The 22,298-nt window shown below is 41.1% G+C and overlaps 1 protein-coding gene across 2 annotated transcripts in view; it reads left to right on the forward strand.

The window, feature by feature from the left end:
• MAST4 (microtubule associated serine/threonine kinase family member 4) overlaps positions 1 to 22,298 on the forward strand; it is a 579,145-nt gene that overhangs the window by 159,905 nt on the left and 396,942 nt on the right. For both annotated transcript variants that reach the window (XM_047859677.1, XM_047859625.1), the window contains exon 3: positions 15,735 to 15,859. In XM_047859677.1, coding sequence (XP_047715633.1) covers positions 15,735 to 15,859 — 125 coding nt within the window. The remainder of the gene's footprint in view (positions 1 to 15,734; positions 15,860 to 22,298) is intronic.

Raw genomic sequence — 22,298 nt, forward strand, 5'->3', positions numbered from 1 at the left:
CTGATATATTAATGACTCTGGTGGTGGTAGCCTGCATTTGTCATTGTCATGTTCCATTGTCATTCAAGTATTTAATCAACGCCTATTGTCAGGGCTACATTTATTTTCTTGTGTCTGCCTCGCCAGATCATTTCTCTGTTCTTTGACAGTACTGTGTCAGGTTCCCTGCATCACACCAGGGCCAGAAGGGAGATCTTGAGGGTAAGCCCCGTCCTTGATTTTAACCCATTGCTGACTGGCTCACTGCTGGGAGTGAGACTTTTGAAAAGAAAGTACAGTATTATTTAAATGTCTGTTTCCCTCTTTCTGAATAAGACCAAAGTGGAATCATTCCTACCCTACATGATGCATCCTGTGTCCAAATTAGGCTTGAAGGATTTTGCACAAGGTAGCAGAGTTACCATGTTCCAAATCCCTGTGAGAGAGAGGCATGTATGTATGTTAAGTAACATACATGGACGTTTGGTAAGTGTTTATACGTATGCATGCACGCACGGCTCTGTGCCCTTGATTTTTATTTAGTGTGTCATAATTTCAGACACGCCTGTAGTTTTGCCTTACATCACTCTAGAGGACAGGAACAGTTACGTATGTCAGTGCCCTTTTTTTTTTTTAAACCTCAAACAAATTTCGCTGGGCTCAGAACAAGGAAAAAGGGGTTAAACTAGTCTGATAAATTTGAATTCTTTCTTGAGCTAAGCACTGAGAGCTGGGTCACCCACTGTGTTTGCCTTGGTTGCCAGAAATCTCAGAGCAAAAACGTTATGTTGCTCTATTTTTGCTCCATTGCACTAGATTGTGGCTGCAGTGGTACATATAAATAATTTTTAAAAATAGGGGGGAAATAATACATGCACAAACGCATAGCACTGAGATGCCTACTTACGTGTAAAAAAAAAAAAGGGAAGTGAAACTCACGATCTTTAACTACATTCAGATTCCATTCCAAACCTTCGTATCACTTGCTGATTCTTCAACAGCCCTACTTTAACTCTTTCCTTCCATCGTATATTGCTTTCTTCTTACAGGATGGATCACTCTAAATTTTTTTATTATTATTATTTGTGTACCTATCATCCCTTTTACTAGTTTATAAATTCCTTGACATTTTCCTTGTTTCTTCAGAGTTTCCGGCATTGCAAATATTAATTGCTCAGTAAATAGGATGGCCAGACAAAATGCATGACACCATTAATAATATCACATAGACAGCTAATCCTATTTTTAGTATATGTATGCCCATTCTGAAATTTGGGCACTAAATTCACTAAATCCAGTACAGATTTATTTGTACTAGAAGGGATTTAGGGGTCTTATATTTTTATTTGCAAAATCCGTCTGTAAATACTGGAATGGTTTTGTGTCTAGGCATCCTCAGACATACTGTCTTTTAGGTACATGCATGGTATGAAAGGCAGGAGGTTAGAGCCCTTACACATGGATGTCAGTACAATATCCTTTTCTAATGTTTTCTTTGATTCTCTGGCTGCTTAGTCACCTCAGAGACAGGATTATCTCTGTGGACAACCCCAAGCAGATCTGGTATGTGATGTCCTCTGATGTATGTAAGTATGGATGCAAATGCCCCACTGCCATTCTTTGAACAGTTATGGTCCTCTCTGTGGATTGAAATAATGGGAGGTTAAATGCATTTAATGGAACTATTAGAAGAAAATGACCAGACACTCAATTTTTTTTGCCTTTTTATATTTTTATTTATTTAATTTTTAAAATATAATTTATTGTCAAATTGGCTTGCATACAACCCCCAGTGCTCATCCCAACAAGTGGCCTCCTCAATGCCCATCACCCATTTTCCCTCTTCCTCCCGCCCCACCTCCCTGTCCACCTTCAGTTTTTTCTGTGTATTTAAGAGTCTCTTGTGGTTTGCTTCCCCTTCTTCTCTGATTGTATCTATTTTTCCCCCTTCCTTCCCCCATGGTCTTCTGTTAAGTTTCTCACGATCCACATTTGAGTGAAAACATATGATATCTGTCTTTCTCTGACTGACTTATTTCATTCAGCATAATACCTTCCAGTTCCATCCATGTTGCTGCAAATGGCAGGATTTCATTCATTCTTATTGCCAAGTAGTATTCCATTGTATATATAAACCACATCTTCTGTATCCATTTGTCAGTCGATGGACATGTGCCCCTATGCATCAGCACTCCTGTATCCCTTGGGTAAATTCCTAGTAGTGCTATTACTGGGTCATAGGGTAGTTCTGTTTTTGATTTTTTGAGGAACCTCCACACTGTTTTCCAGAGTGGCTGCACTAGTTTGCATTCCTGCCAACAGTACAAGAGGGTTCCCGTTTCTCCACATTCTTGCCAGCATCTATAGTCTCCTGATTTGTTCATTTTAGCCACTCTGACTGGCTTGAGGTGGTATCTCAGTGCGGCTTTGATTTGTATTTCCCTGATGAGGAGTGACGTTGAGCATCTTTTCATGCAGACTCAATCTTGAGAGATGGCTGTTTAGAGGATGACTAGGACAACTGTATGGCTACCTTCCCCCACCTCAGCACCAAGCACACTGATTTCCCCCATAATCACGGCTGAATTCTCTAAAAAGGAATGCCAACTAGTCTAGTGATACCATTATTTTAAAACATGAAGACTTGACCCTGGAGTTCAAGGCTACTTGATGTCATCTAAGCTTTCAGAAGAACTCAGTGAGTAAATAATAGACCAGAAATGAAAGGGCTGAATTCCAACCCTATACCTCTCATTAATTTCTAAGCAGTGCTGAGGCAATCATGATGCTAATCTGGGCTTTAATTTTTCTCTTGTAAAAAACAAGGGCACTATTTTGTTATGTTTTGGAAATCACTTAGTGATTTCTTAGGACTTAATTCAGGGCATAGGGTTGCAGCTTGGATAATACAGGTTCTTAGATTCTGTTGCTTTTAAACCAGGTAGGATGGACATTAATTTTCCTACTTACAGAGGAAGGAGAGTAGGCTACAGAGTCCCTGATGGAAGTCTGTCTCTCCGGGAATGGGGACTTTAACAAAGTACCATTTGGAATCATGGGGAGATCTATGATATGGTATTTTTTGAAGAAATCTTTCATAGTTGTGTTCTAGACTTTTTGGTTGTTCATTAATTAGTATCAACAAACTGGAGACAAAATACTAGATTCTTCAGAAAGCATACATGGACATTGCTATTGGGGAGGAAGAATTTGAAATCTATTTGGAGTAAAAGTCAGCTTGGAACTAGAAACTGTTCCAAATAAATATATGTGGAAATACATTGTTATGAGAATTCAATTGTATATAGAAGTTTCCTTGGGTAAACAGAACTTGTTAAGAAATTTGTACTTGTCTGGAAATTTCTGCTTGGATTGTGATAATGGAGTTTGTTTTATCCCCTTGTGGCTGCCTTTGTTCTTTTTGTTTCTCTTGTAAAGTTCCTGATGGCTAGCTCCTCCTTGCTCTCTGTTATTAAGTATTTAGATGTAGGGCCACTGTCAGAAATGTTTAGCATCCAGGGCTGCTAGTGATATTTGAGTGTGTCAATAAAAGCATCTTAGTGTCCAAAAGAATGTTATTCAATAGGATCCATAATTTCTTCACAAAGCAAGATGCTAAGTACAAATTGTTATCTCGTGTTTTGAGGCTAATCAGCCTACCTTGAAAATAACCAGTATTTTGTGGAGGTGTTGGACTTTTTTGGAGATGCATTTTAGAAGTGAAAGTCAAACCCAAGAAGAGTGACATTTAAGGTTGCTGCGTCTTTGCCATTATTGTTACAAAGCAAACAATGGGACTGAGTTTCAATATATATTTTTTAAAGTTTTTTTATTTTGAGAGAGAGAGAGTGTGAGTGCATGCATGTTGGCAGAAGAGGGGCAGAGAGAGAGGGACAGGGAGAATCCCAAGAAGGCTTTACACTGTCAGCTCAGAGTCCAACGCGGGACTCCACCTCATGAACCATGAGATCATGACCTGAACCGAAATCCGGAGTCGGATGTTGAAGTGACTGAGCCACCTAGGCACCCCTGAATGTAAATATTTTTCTAGGCAGTGTGCAACCGAACAGTAATGGGAAAATAGGAACCCTGGTTGAAATATAAATGAGAGACAAACTAGAGATTTAGTATGCACAGATATAAGCGTATAATCATGTACAAGTTCAGTAAGTTCTGTGTACTGGATGTGATGTATGGCTGAAAACACAGATGAAGTCTAGTCCCAATTGACAGAGTTTACAGTGGAGAAGAGCAGGCTATGTATAGCAATAAATGAGACTCTCTACACATGCATCCACATAGGAATAGGTAATATGATGGGGAAAGTGGAGGCCATTAGTGCCCTGGAGTATGGATTCGGTGCCTGTGATGGATGGATCAAGCATCCTGGCGGGGGACCTAAACCACCACTAAACACAAATTGTGTATTCCACACTGTGCTGGGCACTTGATGTGTGTAATTTATTGACATCAGCACTAGAGGTATGACACTAGAGCTCAGAGAGGAAAAGGAATGTATCCAGGGTTCTCTAGTTAATAAATGGGGAAACCAGGATACAAACCTTTTCCGACTGGTTTCCCTCTCTATGCTCCTGAGTTTACTTGATGAATGAATGAGAACTAGTTATCCCCAAAGTGCCCTGTGCTGGAGAGAATCTGGTCCAGTCTGGGGATGATGTCAGGGAGGAGTGCCCTTGGCAGGAAGAGGTGTTCAGCCCTGGAAAGAAGAGGGGATAAGCCATTGTTTATCCCAAGACTTGTCTTTGTCAAATGCTAGTAGAGGCTCTCTGCTCATATACTCAGTTTGTCCTCCCAGCCACCCTGTGAGATTGGTGTCTCATCTCCATTTCACAGAACATGCACTGGGAACTGGGGGGCAGGAGATTAAGTCTGACCAAGGCATGCAGCTGCTACACGGTAATAGGCTTTGAATTTGGGATTTGAACCTTGTGACTGGAACAAAATGGTAATGGACTTGAAGTCAACAATTTCTTGAGTTTAAACATGGAACATATTTCCAGGATCCAGAGGGGGCAGTGAACATATTTAGGTGAAAAGAAATTTTGAAAAGAATTGGACAAACTGGGTTGGGAAGTCAGGGTATGACGGGGAAGGAGGAGATGACTCCTACTCATTTGGTTGGTATTTTGAAGTGCACACGATTCTGGTCCGCCTGGGAGGTTGTAGAAAGATGTGGAGGCAGATGGGGAAGAGGAAGGAGCAAGAGGAAGGGAGAGGGGGGAGCTTGACAAGTAGTTTAACAGCTGCTCCACATAGCCGCAAACTGACTCTGAGAAAAAATGGTTCTATTTATTTGCCGTTTCCGTCCATATATCTTCTCAACAGCATTCATCAATATCTGTCATTTCCCAAGGGGTTTAGGCATGTCTAGCAATTCATTCTGCTGAATTATATTTCAATACGCGGATGGAGGGAGGCCAGATTGCAGATGTTAACTCTGACCTATGCCCAGTGTTGCCTAGACACAGCCAGCACCCATCTCCTGGGTGCCCCCATGCAGGCTGCCATTCCAAGCAACACCACTTGGCATCAGATTCTTTTGACCACGTTCTCATTAGAGTGGGCTGTATGTAATACTTGCTGAAAAATTAATTTTAAGTTGTCCTATTAGCCTTTGGTCTCTACAGCTGGAGCTTAGGGCAAAACTATTATGTATTTATTTTGTTTTTTTAATGTTTGTTTATGTATTTTGGGAGAGAGGGAGTGCAAGCAGGGGAGGGGCGGAGAGAGAGAATGCACTCAGCGCAGAGCCCGAAGCGAGGTTTGAACTCACGAACCACGAGATCATGATCTGGGCTGATACCAAGAGTCAGATGCTTAAGTGACTGAGCCACCCAGGCGTTGATAAGAATTTGAAATACAGATAATCATCATCTGAATGGAGACATCTTGGTGGTCTAGGTGCAGTGAGGATTTGCTGACCAGGACTGGGTCTCACTGAAGAACAGGAGAGTTTGCTGGGCGTTGGTACACCCAGCGATGTGAGTGGTTGTAACAGCAGAACATTGCAGTTTTGCCAAGGTCTAGCTCATGTATTAGTTCACTTGATCCTAATATCTTCCCTTATTAGAGTTTGCAAGTGGTAATCATGGTGGATGAGAAGAAATATTTCTTCTTTAAGAGCAACTTAAAGGGAAAACAAAAGGAAGGAGAAAGGCCAAATATATTTCTCTGTAAGTATGGATTCAAATTATTCCACTTAAAAATGTACTGTGTAGGGGAACCCGGGTGACTCTGTCGGTTGGGCGTCCAACTTCAGCTCAGGTCGTGATCTCGTGGTGCGTGGGTTCAAGCCCTGTGTCGGGCTCTGTGCTGACAGCTCAGAGCCTGGAGCCTGCTTTGGTTTCTGTGTCCCCTCCCCCGCTTGCGCTTTCTTTCTCTCTCTCTCCGTCTCTCTGTCTCTCTCAAAAAGGAATAAACATTAAAAAAATTTAAAAACGTACTATGTGTTGGCATTTTCCCCCTCTATCATAAAGTGACAAGGGTAAGGACGCCTGGGTGGTTCAGTTGGTGGAACGTCTGATTTCAGCTCAGGTCATGCATGTTCTCATGGTTCTCGAGTTTGAGCCCCATATCAGACTCTGGGCTGACAGCTTGAAGCCTCGAGCCTGCTTCGGATTCTGTGTCTCCCTCTCTGTCTGCTCCTCCCCAGCTCTCTCTGTCTCTCTCAAAAATAAACATTAACAAATATTTTATAAAATGGCAAGGGTGACTGTGATTGAGGGTGAAGAGAGCACCTTTGAGTCGTGTTACTGTATGGCTTACAACTAAAGTTACTTTTGATTTAAAACTGCAGCTGCAGTTGATTGGCAATGGCAGCTAGAGATGGCTTGTCCAGAGGCTTTGATTTCTGTAGTGCAGACATGGGTGTTGTGTTATTTTTCCATAGTCCCTGGAGCTCTCATGGTATACAACTGGCCTTTAGTGACTCCCTGAAACATGTGTCATGTATCCAGTCTGGGCTTGGTAAACTGTTACCTTCTGCTACCTACTCTTTCTTCCGGCAGATTTCCTTTTAAAGCAGCCCCTTAACTTTCTCACCAGGCCCTTGTGGTTAGTAATGTTGCCCTGCCATATGTTAAATATAGAATGCTGGTGAGGGAGGATATTCTACACAGTGAATTTGGGCATCTCCATTGGATTTGAGTCTTGGAGCAAAACCAAAGTTTAGCGATGGCTGCATTGTGCTGTCATTTAGGTTCAGACTTTGATGTCCTTTTGGTGTCCTGTACTTTGACTACCAGCCTCTCAGAAGACATGCATGGTCTCTCTATTGAGCATTCAGTTGCCTTGTCAGTTGGAGATCCCTGTATAGTAGGTGGTGATGTCTTTAAGGACTTAGGGTCAAGGCTGTGCTTTGGACTTTTCTTGTGTGAATGAACAACACTTTTTTTTTTCTTTTAAGGCTAGAATAGTAGTTCAGTATAGGAGTCAGTGAACTTGACTCTCTGGTCACAGGTCTGTTGGTTTCTCAAATTATATTTATTTGTGCCATTAAGAAGAATGATTTAGCAGCATTGTCGGTGATGTCTAGGTATAGTTATTCTTTTGTGGTGGGACAAGAAATTGGAAGTCAGTCACCCATGCGAGAGGGAAGATGGAAGGAACCATGTCTCTGTGTTGTAGTAGCAGTGAGCTGAAGATGAATAAAGGGAGGCTATAATTGCCTGTGAGTACGGCAGTCGCTGTGATGAGGGAACCAATGTTTAGAAGTGAGCAGTGGAGCAGAGAAGAACGCCTTGATGATGATGGAGTATACTTGAGGACAGAGGCTGCTGACTCATGCATTCTCCGGATTCGGCCAGTGACTTCTCCTGACCTTTGACCTTTCTCCATTTCTAAAGTTGGGAGTGCTCTGGGAAAAACTCATTTCCTCTGACTTGCAAATGATTCCAAGGGGTTAAGTTATTTAAGTGTAATTTGCAAGAGCAGGTGCTGATGTGGTTTAATGGGGATACCTCCTGAACAGCAAAAGGACCTTATTTTTTCTTGGGAAGGCGAATGGTTTCAGCCAAGTAAGTGAGGGTTGTTTTGTGTATGTGTGTGTGTGTGTGTGTGTGTGTGTGTGTGTGTGTGTGTGTGTGTGCGTGTGTGTAAATATACATTATAAAATTTACCATTTTAACCATTTTTAAGTGATCAGCGGTGTTAAGCACATTCACAATGTTGTGCAACTGTCCCTGCCATCCATCTCCAGAACTTTGTCCTCTTCCCGAACTGAAACTCTGTACCCATTAAATAGTTAGTCTCCATTACCTCTCTCCCCAGCCCCCAGTATCCACGGTTATACTTTCTGTCTCAATGAAATTGACCATTCCAGGAACCTCATAGAAGTGGAATCATACAATATTTGTCCCTTTGTGCCTGACTGATTTCATTTAGCATGTCATCAAGGTTCACCCATGTGTAGCATGTGTCAGAATTTCCTTCCTTTTTAGGGCTGAATCTTATTCCATTGTATGTATATAGTACAATGTTCTGTTTACGTGTTCGTCTTTCAGTGGATGTTTGGGTTGTTTCCATCTTTTGGCTATTGTGAATAATACGACTTTGAACTTGGTATACACATATCTGTTCAAGTCCCTGCTTTTAGTTCTTTTCTGTGTATACCCAGAGGTGGAATTAAGCAGGGGGAGTTTTAGTAGGAGATGGGGAGGGTAACATTTTGGGATGTCCTTCTCCTGCTGAAGTGGTGCATGTGAACTTCAGGGAGCCTTCTTGGAGAGCTTCAGTAGATGCTCAGGTCAGCAGCAGGATGGTAGCCCACATGGAAAGATAAAGAATGAAAAAGCTGAATGTGTGGCCCCGTCTGCCTGCTCCTGGCACCAGCATGGTGGTCACCTACCCTTGTTCTTTTTGTCCCCAGCTCCTTTACCCCTGGATTGCCACCCCCATTCTCCTTCTCTCCCTCTCATGGCTCCCCCCACGTCACCAAAACCCTTGAGAGCCACACAGCTGCTGCCTCAGCTTCCTTTTGTTCCTGGTTGGTGCCTTAGAGGGATAAACAAACTTTTTCAGAGTTTTATGTATAACTGAGCACTGGAAGCCATATCTAAAGACTGCTTTGTTAGTAGTTACTAGCTCTTATTTTCCCTTTGATGGCTTTTTTGTAGTCCAAGAGAAATAACCCAAAATGTAAGACTGTGGACTGACGGCTAAATCTATGTTGCACTTCAGGTGATAAGGAACTTTTTTACTGGAAGCTTTTAAATCTAGTCAGGTACCATTATTCCCTGATGATAAAGTAGTTCTCCAGAGGCTATATTTAATTCTTTATATAGCCATTCTGCTAAAATTATTGCTGACCTGGTATTTTCCTACTTCAGAGGGATACTTGAAGCTTTGGGGTGCTTTGCAAGCATGTATTTCATGTTTGAAAGCATGCGTTTATGGAAGTCTTCTTGTTTCTTGGGATTCAGGGTGGAAACAAAGGAAAACACTCTCCAGTAAAGAGACCGTATGTAGCCTAGATAGAACCGAGGTACATTCTGGGTGTAGGCTTGGTAATCTACCTATTTTAATATATTATCTCAAAAGACTGCACATCTTCCACTGTGTTAAGTAGAGACCTAGTGACCAGAACAATAACAATAACAAGAACCAATGTAAAAACCTCATTCAAGTAACTCATACCTCTGTGGGTGAAGCCTGACAAGTGCTTACATTGTTCTGGCCAATTGAGCTCAGCTTTATTATGGACCTCTATTTATTGCCTCTAAATTTCTAGTTATGTCAGTAGAATATATGTAATAAATGTTATAATAAACATACCAGAATTTAAAAAATGTGTTTCCAAAGAGCACAGGGCCAATCACAGTTCCAGTTGTAACAAGCAAGCTCGGTTTGGTATTAAAATCAAGTGGCCAGATTGGTAGGCAAGCTCACCTCTCATACAAGAAATTAGGAATGGTATTATCCATTAATTTCCACCCTGCGCAGCTGAATAATGCAGCTGACAGATGCTAATTTTCTTAAATTGTAGGCAGCAAATGATGCATGAATACAACAGCAACACACTTTTTAGAGGCTCTTGGTAGTCATCAAAAAGCGAATTTATATAAAGTTTGATGTAGCCACTACCAAGTATGGCATGATGTTAGTGCCTTCTAATGACTGTCTTAAATCCATCTGTTGTCCTCTTTTCCCTATTAACGCTAATGGGGGTCTAGGCAGGAATAAAAACCTCCCATGTGCTGTGCTAACAGACCATTCAATTTATAACATTCGTGTGATTCCTAAGGATAACACTCATGCAAGAATAATGACATCTAAAATTTAACCAGTGACAGGATTATAAATATTTTATTTTATATGTGTATAAGTGTTTCCTAATTTAATTATTTTTTTCCAGTGGCTTAATACAAGTTTATTTCTTGCCCACCTTATAATCTGCTGTGTCTTGGGTAGCTTTTTGTGTTTCTTATTTTTGAGGCTGATATTATTAAATGGCCATTATATAATGTTTTTTCTTTTCAGATTTTAGCATCACCCCATAAGTGATTTTACAGCTGAGGAAACTGAGGCTTGGAGAAGTTCATGATTAAGTGATGGAATTGCTTTGGGGGGTCAGAGTTGGCACTCAGTAATCTGACCATAGAATCAACCACAACTAGAGTAATTTTTACCATTATTGGCAAAATTTATTTTTTTATGTCCTATCGGATTTGAAGATTGTATGAGATTAATACATGGACTAAATTGAAAAATTTAGTTCAAACTGAATTCAAAAACTGATGAGTTACTGCACATCAAAATGTCTCCTTTGGGTTTGGGTCTGTTGATGTAATAAAAAGATCGAAGCCTGACAGTCTCTCCTTGACCAAAGTCTAGCCAGGCTCCTCTGAGCCCTCCTTCTCAACTAGGCTTCAACCTTAACCAATAAAGACATGAACAGACAGTAGCACAGGTTGAAGGTCAAGTTGATATCCTTAGGATGACGCTAGTCCTCTTAAAGTGCCTGCCGGAGAAAACTCAAGAATGTCAAAATTTTTGTTTGTTTGTTTGTTTGGGCTAACAGATAGGGTCTCTGTCTCTCAGCCTGCGTGGGAGGATAGAATCTGAATTTTCAATATTTGCCAGCTGGCAGACAGAGTTGGCCTGATCGAAGTTACACTGACTAACCCTTTGTAATTTTTCACTTCCCTGACTCGACTGAGCCCCTGTTGGCTCCCTGCCCCACTCCTTAACTCTTCTCTGAAAACGCTCAGTTACTGTGTTCAAATGGAAGGTGAGTTCAGTTCACACTGGGCTCTTTTTCCTGTTGAGTAGTTACTACTGATTAAAATCTGTCCTTACCACTTGAACATCACGCCTTGTTTTTCTTTGACAAGGCACACATCTGGCCTTGCTACCTACATGAGACTGACATATGGTACGGTAGCGTAAAAAATGTACGTGGTAGTGGTAGACAGAGTGACTTACGAGGAGGGGAGCACACGGGGGTCCCGTTAGCAGTGGTCTCTGCTTGCTTTCAAGTGCCCTTTGAGATATAACGAAATTGAAGGGTTTGGAGCACGCTTCCGAGTCTGTGGAGGGAAGGGAGGCGGTTCCGCTTGCCTGTGCCCCTCCCACCTGAAGCGTGCCTGGGTTCACCTAGCAGGGATTCTAGCGTGTGAATTTCCTACATTGAGGATTTATTCAAGAACTTTCCCTGCTTCCGTTCTGTTCACCCAATGGCACACAGGGAAACTTTGCCGGTCACAGCTGCCATGACTTTCATACTGGGACCCTGTATGTGTCCTCATGGTTACTTTTGGCTCTTTGCTTCCCCACCCAGACCCACCAGAGATTTCCTATCGTCAGCAGAGCCTCCCAGATGTGGCCCCAGCAGGGGAAGGAATGTACTCCTGGCTACTTGGCCATATTAGATTAGGGAGCACATATTTTGATAGGAATCATTAAAAGCAATGTTATATATCATGTTCAGAAGTTAATAGAGAATAATTTACCAGAACACCTATACCAGCCAGCGTTAGCTTAACTTAATATTTGCCACATTCTTCAGCTGTATTAACAAAATTAAATATTAAATTTATTAAAACCACAAGTGAAAACTTAATTCTTTAAACTTTTAAGTTCAACTCATGACCCCATTATCAGCTGCATATGATTTTTAAAGCAATAAAAATATTAGAGCATACTCCTCCCTGGACCCATTCCCCATTTTCCCTGCCAGAGATTACTACAATTCCAAATTGGCTGTTTATCCTTTCCACAAAGAGATACTCTTCTTGATTTTAATATTATTAAATATTTTTCTTTTTTTGCAGTCTAAGAACACATTGCCCTGTTTTGTTGCTAGGGTGGTGGGAGATGATGTTGATGGAATTAACAAAGTTCTCATGATAATCTGAGTAGTGATAGTAGTATATTGACTATTTCCAATGGCCCAGGTTGAGTGCATTCAATGCATTATCTCATTTAATCCAGTCTGCTACCATTTCTCATCTTTTCCGAAAAGGGGGCTGGCTGTGTGCCCTCTCTGGGTGTTATAGTTCAGATAATATTCCTTAGTACACCATAAGGTTGTTAAGATGTTGGAAGTGCCTGGCATACAGTAAGGCCTCAATGGATTTTTAGCTATTATGCTATGCTGCGAGTGAAATTAAAATGATTTGTTTAGTTTTATTTTTTCTGTTCACACTTGATCAAGCATGGGTCAAATAGTGTAGTTTGGCTGAATTTCAGGCAACAAACATTTATTGAGCACTTACTAAGTGCCAGGCACTGTGCCTGGTAGTGAGGATATAGAAATAAATACATACTTTTTTCTTCTCGAGGGTTATAGGGAGATAGTCTAACAATTATTTCCTAAAAGAAAAAAAAGAGGACTGATTTATAAAATTTTGCAGTGAACTGAAATGTTTGCATTGTAAGTTTTTCTATGGCTAATTAAGTTCTTCAACTGTTTTCGCATCTACCCTTAGTTTGTGTTTTTTTTTAAACGAAGCACCTGGGGCAGAGCTGTGGTGAGGCCATAGTAGGTTTTCTCCATCATGTAAACCTGGACATAACATAGCTTCTATACCTCCTACCAGGATTCTTTTCTGAAATATGAACAAAGAAAATATAAAACCAAATATAGGAGAAGAAATAGAAGGGATTGGAAGAAAAAAATCCACGGGTTCTGATTACTGGAGGTTGGTACATTATTAACAAATGATATCTTTCAAATAGAGTTATTTCTCTCTTAAATCATTTCTTCATGTAATACTGATCTTAATATTCTTAAATGTAGTCTCTGGTTTTATTATCCTTCTTTATTAATGTCCTGCCTTTGGGTCTAAAGGGGACAGGTTGCCCAAAGCCCCTCATACTTCAGCTTTTAGTTCATGTTTTAAAATAAGACTAGGAAAAAAAATAAAAAATCTGGACTTTAAATCTGTGGTCTATCTTGTCTGAAAATGTAGCTGAATGTTTTTGAGGTGGTGACCAGAATCACAGAGGGTAATTATGTTTGAATTTTCAGTGGTAGAGTTTGTGCTTCAATTAATGGGTGTTTGCCATATTTATTTGTTTGGAAAAGTTCATAATCTCTTATGTGGGGACAAAAATCAGTATGATCCCCTTTTTGCAAGAAAATACAGGTTGCAGAAAGAAAGCCTGGCAGAAAATCACTAAAATTTTGATAGTGGTTTTCCCTGATGCGATTTTAGGTGACTTTTTTCCTTTATATTTACGTTATCTATTTGTGAGTGAAAAGAAACCAAATCCACGTGAAAATGATACTTACCATTTTTAGTACTGTTTGGACTATATAGCTAACTTTTACTGAGCACTTTAGTTAAAAAATTCTTTGATGCCCTCAACAATAGTCAACTGCATTCTCTCCATTTTAGAGACAGAAAAACCAAGGCCAGGAGAGGTTGACTAACGTCTTCCCTGTTGTCACTGAGGCAAGATTGGGATCTCAGAAGCAGATCTCATTTTCTGTAGGGTGTGCTTTCACTATATAATGGTGCAAAAGAGAAATTTTGGCAAAGTAAGTGTTTCCTTTGCCATTAAGATACACATTTCTGGGGCGCCTGGGTGGCTCAGCTGGTTGGGCATCCAGCTTGGGCTCAGGTCATGATCTCACAGTTTGAGTTCGAGCCCCGCATCGGGCTCTGTGCTGGCAGCTCAGAGCCTGGAGCCTGCTTCAGATTCTGTGTCGCTCTCCCTCTCTGCTCCTCCCCTGCTTGCAGTCTATTTCTCTCTCCAAAATAAATAGCATTAAAAAAAAAAAAAGATACACATTTCTGAGAGTACTTGAATTCAAGAGTTAGACCTCTTAGCATGGACAGTGATGGCAGCTGCAGCTCACTACTGTACTTGGATAGTGCTGGTAGTTACCATGCACACTGCTAGTAAATCACTTTATATTGCAACACTCATTAACCAGTGGGGTAGGCTTGTGGGGTGCATGCCTGAGTAAGAGAGTGAGGCTCTACTACAAGGAACAGATCTGGCGGGGAAAATCCACATATTGTCTCGGCTGTAGGGCCATCAGCCACATGTGATGCATTCTTCCATGTATCTGAGAGGTATGTGGCTGGAATGCCGATCCTCCCCTCCCCAGTCCTTGGATGAGGTTCTCCACGTTGCCTGCCATCCTTTCTTTGTGCCTGTTTGTTGTTTGAGAAAGACGTGCCCATTTGTTCTTTTATCATTCTGTGGATATTTCACGAGCACCTACTATGGCCAGTCGTTGTGCATGTATTAGGGTGAAATGGATAAAAATCAATCATGGTTTCTACTTTAACTGAGCTCCATTACTGTGTGAATATTCACATCCATCCTAACTTCCTAAAGTCAAGAAGCCTTATTTCTTGGGGCACCTGGGTGGCTCAGTTGGCTAAGTGTCTGACTCTTGGTTTTAGCTCAGGTCATGATCTCACAGCTTCATGGGTTTGAGCCCCATATTGGGCTCTGTGCTGGCAGCCCAGAGACTGCTTGGAATTCTCTCTCTCCCTTCTTTCACTCATGCTGTCTCTCTCTCAAAATAAATAAATAAATGCTAAAAAAAAAAAAAAAAGAAGTCTTATTTCTTGGGTGTTGATAACTAGTCCAGTCCTTGTGGTGAAGAAGTAAGGCAATGTAAATTTGTTCAACTGTTGGACTTTTAAAGGCATACCAATACATTAGAGTTCAAGGTTGATGTAAATTGCTCAGTGAACCTAGACTGACATTGATGTCCTGATTTATGCAGATGAATACCATGTGTGTCCTGTGGACATGGTTGGATGACCATCAGTTCTTCAGACAGAGGAGCTTTGAGAAAGAGGCACCAGCCCCATTTCACCTTGACAGAATTCCAACTCTTTGTTTTGTTGACCATGATCTCCATTTTGTTGACTTTTTTCTGGTTGATTTTGAGATCAGTTTTTCGTAGTAGATACTGAAAAAGTCCATTTGAACGTGCTGTGATGCTGAGAATGTTTTATGGGTTTATATGCATCCTTGGCAAGTTCCTATGGAATGGGCAGAAGTAACAAGGGGCTTTATCCTGTGCTGGCCGAAAGGTACAGATGCTGGAGGGGAGGAGGTTTACTTGGGTTTATGTGGGAAATCAGGGTCACAACTTGCCCCTGGATCTCCTGACTTAATTAAAACAGCATTACCCTTGTTGCTGTTAATAAATGTAAGGAGTGTGACAGAAGCAGTTTAGAAGGATGGCCAAGAAGGGACTGGCCCTTGCCACAGAATTACTGATGTTTTGCCTGCCGCTTACACTGTCTTCTGTTTCACCCCCACAGGGCGGTACCTGCTTCCAAACCCCGTGGCAGGGCAGGCCTGGGCCACCTCGGCAGAGACGTCCAACCTCGTGCGCATGCGCAGCCAGGCCTTGGGCCAGTCTGCGCCCTCGCTCACCGCCAGCCTGGTGAGTGTCCTCTGCCTCTTTAAGCAGAGCATCGGGTGATACCGTCTCTCCACCTCCCTGGGGACTATTTTAAGTTTATTGACTTTAACTAGGTTTGAACTTAAAACCACATTTAACGTTAAGCACAGATTTGGCAATGTGCAATATTTTGCTCTGAGTGTGCTAATTTTTTCCAAGGCTTGTCTCCATCCCTCCTGCCTAATCTGTACCATTTGTTTCTACTTGACTGTCTCCCCTCTTCCTTCAAAAGAAATGAAAATATTTGTGAGATTTTTGTCTTAAATACCTTATTTGAAAATAATTCCAAACTTACTAAAAGTTGCAAGAATATGAAAAATCAGTAGAACATGGTGGGTCCTTACCTTGATTCAGCTATTAATCTCTTGCCAAATTCGCTTTATCATGTGCTTTTTCTCTTTCCTTGTATATATGTCGATGTAGATATATACCTATGTGTGTATATGCATATATATGTTCACACACTCAGATAATTTTTTGAACTGTTTGGGAGTAAACTGTTTGTATTAAGGCCATTTGTTATCACAGTTACGAACAGTGGCAAATTTATGGCTGCCATAAGCCTTTTATGTATGCTCCATTCTGTGTTTCAGTTTAATCAGTTGGCACGATAATGTCCTGTATGGCATTTTTCTTCAGCCTCCAGTATAGGATTCAGTCTGGGGTCATATATTGCATTTAATTGTCATATCTATTTAGTCTCTATCTATCTGGAAGGTTGCCACAGCCTTCCTTTGCCTTTTATGACACAGACATTTTTGAAGACTATAGTTCTCCTCCCAATGAAAAAAAAAAATGTAATGTTTCTCATATTACACGTGTTTGATATGTGTAATGTTTCCTCTTGGGGAAAGTCACATTTTGCATTCCAGGCCAGAATAGGACATGGGTGGTGATGTTTCCTTTCAGGGCTTGCCTCCTGCAGGCCCCTGAAGCCGGTCTGCCCTTCATTGTGATGTTAATTTTGCCACCCCCCCTCCCCCACCCCCATCAAGGCAGTGTTTAATTTCTCCACCCTAGTTTGATTTTTTCCTCTTGCAAACGATAAGCATTCTGTAGAGAGAGAGATTTCAGGCCATGTGAACGTATTTGGTCAAAAATTTCCCCTAGATTTCTCATCCATGGGTGACACCTGTTTGTTTGTATGTTTGTTTGTTTGTTTTTGGTAGTAATTGAAAACGGTGATTATTCCAACCTCAGCACTCGATCCGCATTTACCCCTTGGCACGTGGCACCCATGTTTGTATATATATTAGTAGTTTGGACTCCTGAATTTTTTTTCCAGTTTTTTCAGTGTTCATCTTTATTTTCCTTTAAATTTTTTTTTTTTTTTTTTTTTTTTTTTTTTTACTGTTTATTTTGAAGAGAGAGACAGAGACAGAGACAGAGCCTGAGCAGGGGAGGGACAAAGAGAGGGAGGGATACACAGAATCCAAAGTAGGCTCCAGGCTCTGGGCTGTCAGCACAGAATCCAACGTGGGGCTTGAACTGAAGATCCGTGAGATCATGACCTGAGCCCATCAGATGCTTAACTGACTGAGCTGCCTAGGTGCCCCTCATTTTTATTTTCAATCACAATGCTTACTAGAATTTTTTTTTTCCTCCTGTGTGTATTACTTCTCTACTTAAACCTTTGGCACAGCCTAGAAGTCGGTACAAGTTACTTTTGCTCTAGTGGTAGAGTTGTATGGTATGGGAATAGGTTTTTAAACATGTTTTACTGATGATAATGCAAATAATAAATGAGTGCATTGTGGTGCCTTATAATCTTATGCATTGGTAATGAATAAGTTGGATATTTGAGAATCATTCAGTAATCAGGGAGATTTGATTTAGGTTGAGATTCTAGTCTTGCTTTTGCCATTAGGTAGCTGTATAAACTTGGGCAGATCACTTAGTTTCTCAGATTGTATCAACTCAGCTGTACCTGCGAGATGAAAAGAGGTATTTAAGCAGGTCTCTGGAATTCAACTTCGGGATTCCCTGATTTTGCTTCTAGAATAATAAAGATTATGAGCATAGTGAATAGTTATCCCTAAAAAAGTGTCTTTCAGAAAATTTATGACTTCAAAATTGACTATGATTTTCAAATCAAAGTTCATCTTTTTCCTCTCATGAAAATTTGGAGACTTATATTTAAAGGTATGTTTACAACGATAGTAGTTAGCATTTGCCTTCGTTCCATCCCCAAGTTCAATTTTAGTTTTTCTTCTTGGGCAATTATATTAAAAGCTTATTTTATTGAAAGCATTTACTTTTTAAGGAAAGAGGGAAATTCCTCAGAATTAGTGCTTTAAAAAAATTTTTTTTAATGTTTATTGTTTTGAGAGAGCGAGCGAGAGCGAGCGAGCAAGCAGGGTAGGAGCAGAGAGAGAAGGAGACACAGAATCCTAAGCAGGATCCAGTCTCCAGGCTGTCAGCACAGCGCCCAACTCAAACCCACAGGGCTCTAATCCACAAACCGCGAGATTGTGACCTGAGCTGAAGTTGGACGCTTAACCAACTGAGCCACCCAGGTGCTCCAGTGATTTTTTTTTTTTAAACAGAAGTGTTTTTTGGTCACTGCAATATTACTCTAAACACTTAGATAGTAATCCTGTATTGTTTATTGCCAAGTAAATTATTCTGATTAAAAAGCACTGTTAAAGGGAATGTATCTTACGTAATACTGGTAGTCACATACTCAGAAACAGAAGTTGATTCATTCATTCTTAAAACACATGTCAGGTGACCTAAGGCTTGGGAATAAGATAAAAAGATAAAGAGAGCTATTAATAGAAAATACAAAAGAGTACTCTCTAAAATCTGTCTGATGAGATTCTTAGCAAAGTGTCATTAAATTACTGGCTTACCTGCCCTGCAAGTTTTTCCACTGTTTGCTTGAGAGCAAAACTAGAAAAAGTGCTAAAATACCATGGAGAGCAAACTTAAAATAGTACCTGGCACATAACAAGTCTCAAATGTTAGCAGTGTAATTACTTCTGTTGCTAACCTATTATGGGTAAGCTTGAGTACAGAAGCCAGACTATGGTTAACCATTTATGCCGGACAGTGAAAGTTTAAAATGTAACTCTCATCATATCTTTCCTTTAGAGGTTTCACTGCTTCCTGATTATAGTTTAAGGAAAACTGTTTTCGGGTTGTTTGACCAAGTCATCTCCCCTTGCGCCCGCCCTCCTGTTCCATTGTCGAAAGAGCAGTGGCAGCTGGAGGAGAGCTGCCAGGCAGAGTACCATCTTATTTTCCTCATAGTTCTACGATCTGCCCACATTTCTGGCCATATTGCTGATTTCGGTATGCCACTCAGTCCAGGTTATTGACTTTTTCGGCTTTGGATACCCTTTGCAGAACCATTATGGTTAATGTTTGCTATTTCTTGGATTGGATGACATCTAAATTATCTTCCTGATTACAACTATCTATCTCTGTAGTGATAGAGAATGATGCTCCGGAGGTGGAAATGTCCACTTACTAGAACTTACTTTTCCATTTTTTCCCTTTTCCTTCTCAAAAAGTGATGTTTGGTGTGGTGCACTGAACAGTACAATGTGCTTCACCCTGACCCTCTTTCCAGGCCACTCTCCTCAATCCCCTTGCCACCTCCCTCCCCGCTCCCCCATCTCAGAGCCCCCCCCCCCCCCCCCCCCCCCCCCCCCCCCCCCCCCCCCCCCGCCATCTCAGGGCTATAAATCACCCTTTCTCCTGACTCTTGTTTACCATTGTGCACCATCGGTTTTAGTTCTTTGTGTTGGTCCCTGATACCCGCTGCTAGACTGCAGGCTCCTCGAGGGCAGAATTCCTGTCTCCTCTGAATCTGGACCTCACTGCTCCTGGCACAACTCCTTGCACGTGGGAAGCATTCAATAAATATGGCTGATGGAACGAATAATTATTCCCACAAAGTGACAGATGGCTTTAGTTGCAAGGCAAGAGTGATGTTGCAATGCTGTGTGCTGGAATGGGTGGCCTAATAAGACCATCCATCTAAATACCTCTTTGTTTTTGTCGTTCTGTGTGTTAGATTTGCCATTAGCCTTGAAGTCCATGTAATGAGCCAAATTCCATGTAGTTTCACATCAGCCACTCAAAAAATAGGGTGGCCCAGTTCGTCCAGAGAGGATCACTGTCCACATTCAAGAAAATATGGTTAATATGCTTGTAAGGAGACCTGATATGGTCCCATTGATTTCACTGTTTTGTGGGTCCGTGGAAGAAGTAAGTTGAAGCAATGTGTGTCGTCAAGTGTGGAAAAATTGGAAAAACTGGAATCCAAGTGATTTATGTCCAAATGACAGCACTGCACTTGATAAAACAGAATTTCCTGTTCAACACAATAAACATTTCTGAAAAGTACAGACTCTCAACCTGAGAGGTATTGATATGTTAGTAAGATATAAATGAAGGCCTCGTGGTTTGGTAGGTATGAATTTTAGTAAATGCATGACCTATAGTGATTTAAATGCCATAGGCACGCTTGAGGGTAATGCTAACTACCTTCTCAAGGAGGAGATTAATTCCTAGCCTGAAGTATCTAGTTTTCCTTGGCAATGCTAAATGTAGTTGTGCTCCCTCTCCCAGACACATTGGGCATTTCAGATAAATGGCACGTTGCCAATTCATCCTAAGTAGCCTGGTAGCTGGCAGGATACATGCTTAGCCAGTGTCCGCCTGCTGGGACACCAGCCGGGAGTGCTGATGAAGTGTCAGATGTATACTTCATATACATTAATCTGAGGAGGGGAAAACTCATTTCCCCATTTGCTTCTTCCATCTTTCTGTCCCTCCCCACACACATGGGTAGTTTATCAAAGAAGTCAGAGTTGTCAAAAGCAGGGGGATTTATACAGATGCTGCTTTCTGGCAAGAAAGATGGAAATTTCAAGAGACAAAAGCAGGACCAGTGGTAACTTATTTTTCTGTAGGAAAATAAGGTTGTAAGCCTTGGTGATTACAGTTTAAAAATAATATATGTGGCCCTCAAATGAAATCCTCACTTCTTTTGTACTTTGGAGTAATGGACAGATGGTAGAAACATGGTAAAAACTAGTTTACAGTGTTTTTCCCCTGTTTTCTGTTTGATTTGAATCTTGAGCCTCCTCTGCTCATGCCCGTAATACATTTTCTCTTGTTGAGGTCTTCCTTGGCCATGTTGTTTGAAACAGTTCCCCCACATTGCATGCTGGACACTCTGATTTACTCCTTAGCTTTATCCCCATTCGGTATGCTACACGATTGGCTTATCTTATTACATATCTATTAACTACTCTAATGAAAAATTAATGAGAGTAAAGAGATTTTCTGTTTTCCCAGCTGTCTTCCCAGGACGTAGAATAGTGCTGGCACATAGTAGGTGCCCACTGAGGACTTGAAGAATGCAGAAGCGAAAATATTTCCTTTCTGTATGTTTTCAATGCCCTAGAATGGGTTGTTGGTTTTTTTGTTTGTTTGTGTGCTCATTTTTAATCTGCGATAAACTTTTTAGGCTTATGTTATTTTTTTGTATTTATTTATTAAACTTTAAAAAAATGTTTATATATTTTGAGAGAGGGGGTGGGGAAGGTCAGGGAGAGAGGACAGAGAGAATTCCAAGCAGGCTCTGTGCTGTCAGTGCACAGCCCGATGCAGGGCTTGAACCCATGAACTGTGAGATCATGACCTGAGCTGAATCCAAGAGTTGGACGCTCAACGGACTGAGCCACCCAGGTGCCTCAGGTTTATATTGTTTAGCCTAATCAAGAAGCTCTTCAAGCCAGAGAGCAGTTAACCATGGAAAGTACATTCAGGAAGTAGACCTTAGTGGTTAAGTTGGAAAAAGGGAATGAGGGGGGAAAGCAGAGTGGTTAAGAGATCATCTCCACTCTCTAGTCCTTACTAGCTGTGTAAGCCTTGGTTTCCTCATCTGTGAAGAGAGGCTGATGGTTGTAACCTCCTCAGGTTATTGTGAGGATTACATGAGCCAACTCATGGGCAGTCCTTTGTCTGGTGCCTGTCACTTAGGAAATGCTGATGTTGGTCTACCTGGGGTTGATCAGAAAGATGGTTCCTTGGGGTTGTCAGGCTTAGATGAGTGGTATTATCAACAAGGAGGGAAATGAGCCCTTTCAGATCACCTGATAATGAGCCATAGTGTAACCTTTTTGTCCCTCTTGCAGGTTGGTGAACCAGCTTGTTTCTTTCTTGCTCATTTTCACTTAGTATTCATCAACACGACAACCTGGGAGAAGATACTTGCTAGAATAGCTAACGGTTTTGAAAGAGGGAAGTGCTTTCAAATAATGCTCTTCAACTCTTACTGTTAGGTTCAGTGGTGTAATTTTATGTTTCTTCAGTGGCCCTTTTTTTGACATAGTATCCATTTCTTTTAATGAAAAAATTACATTTCATGATGTACTATGAATATTAAGACAAAACTATTTAAACT

The sequence above is a fragment of the Prionailurus viverrinus genome, chromosome A1 (genome assembly GCF_022837055.1).
Source record: "Prionailurus viverrinus isolate Anna chromosome A1, UM_Priviv_1.0, whole genome shotgun sequence".
NCBI lineage: Eukaryota > Metazoa > Chordata > Mammalia > Carnivora > Felidae > Prionailurus > Prionailurus viverrinus.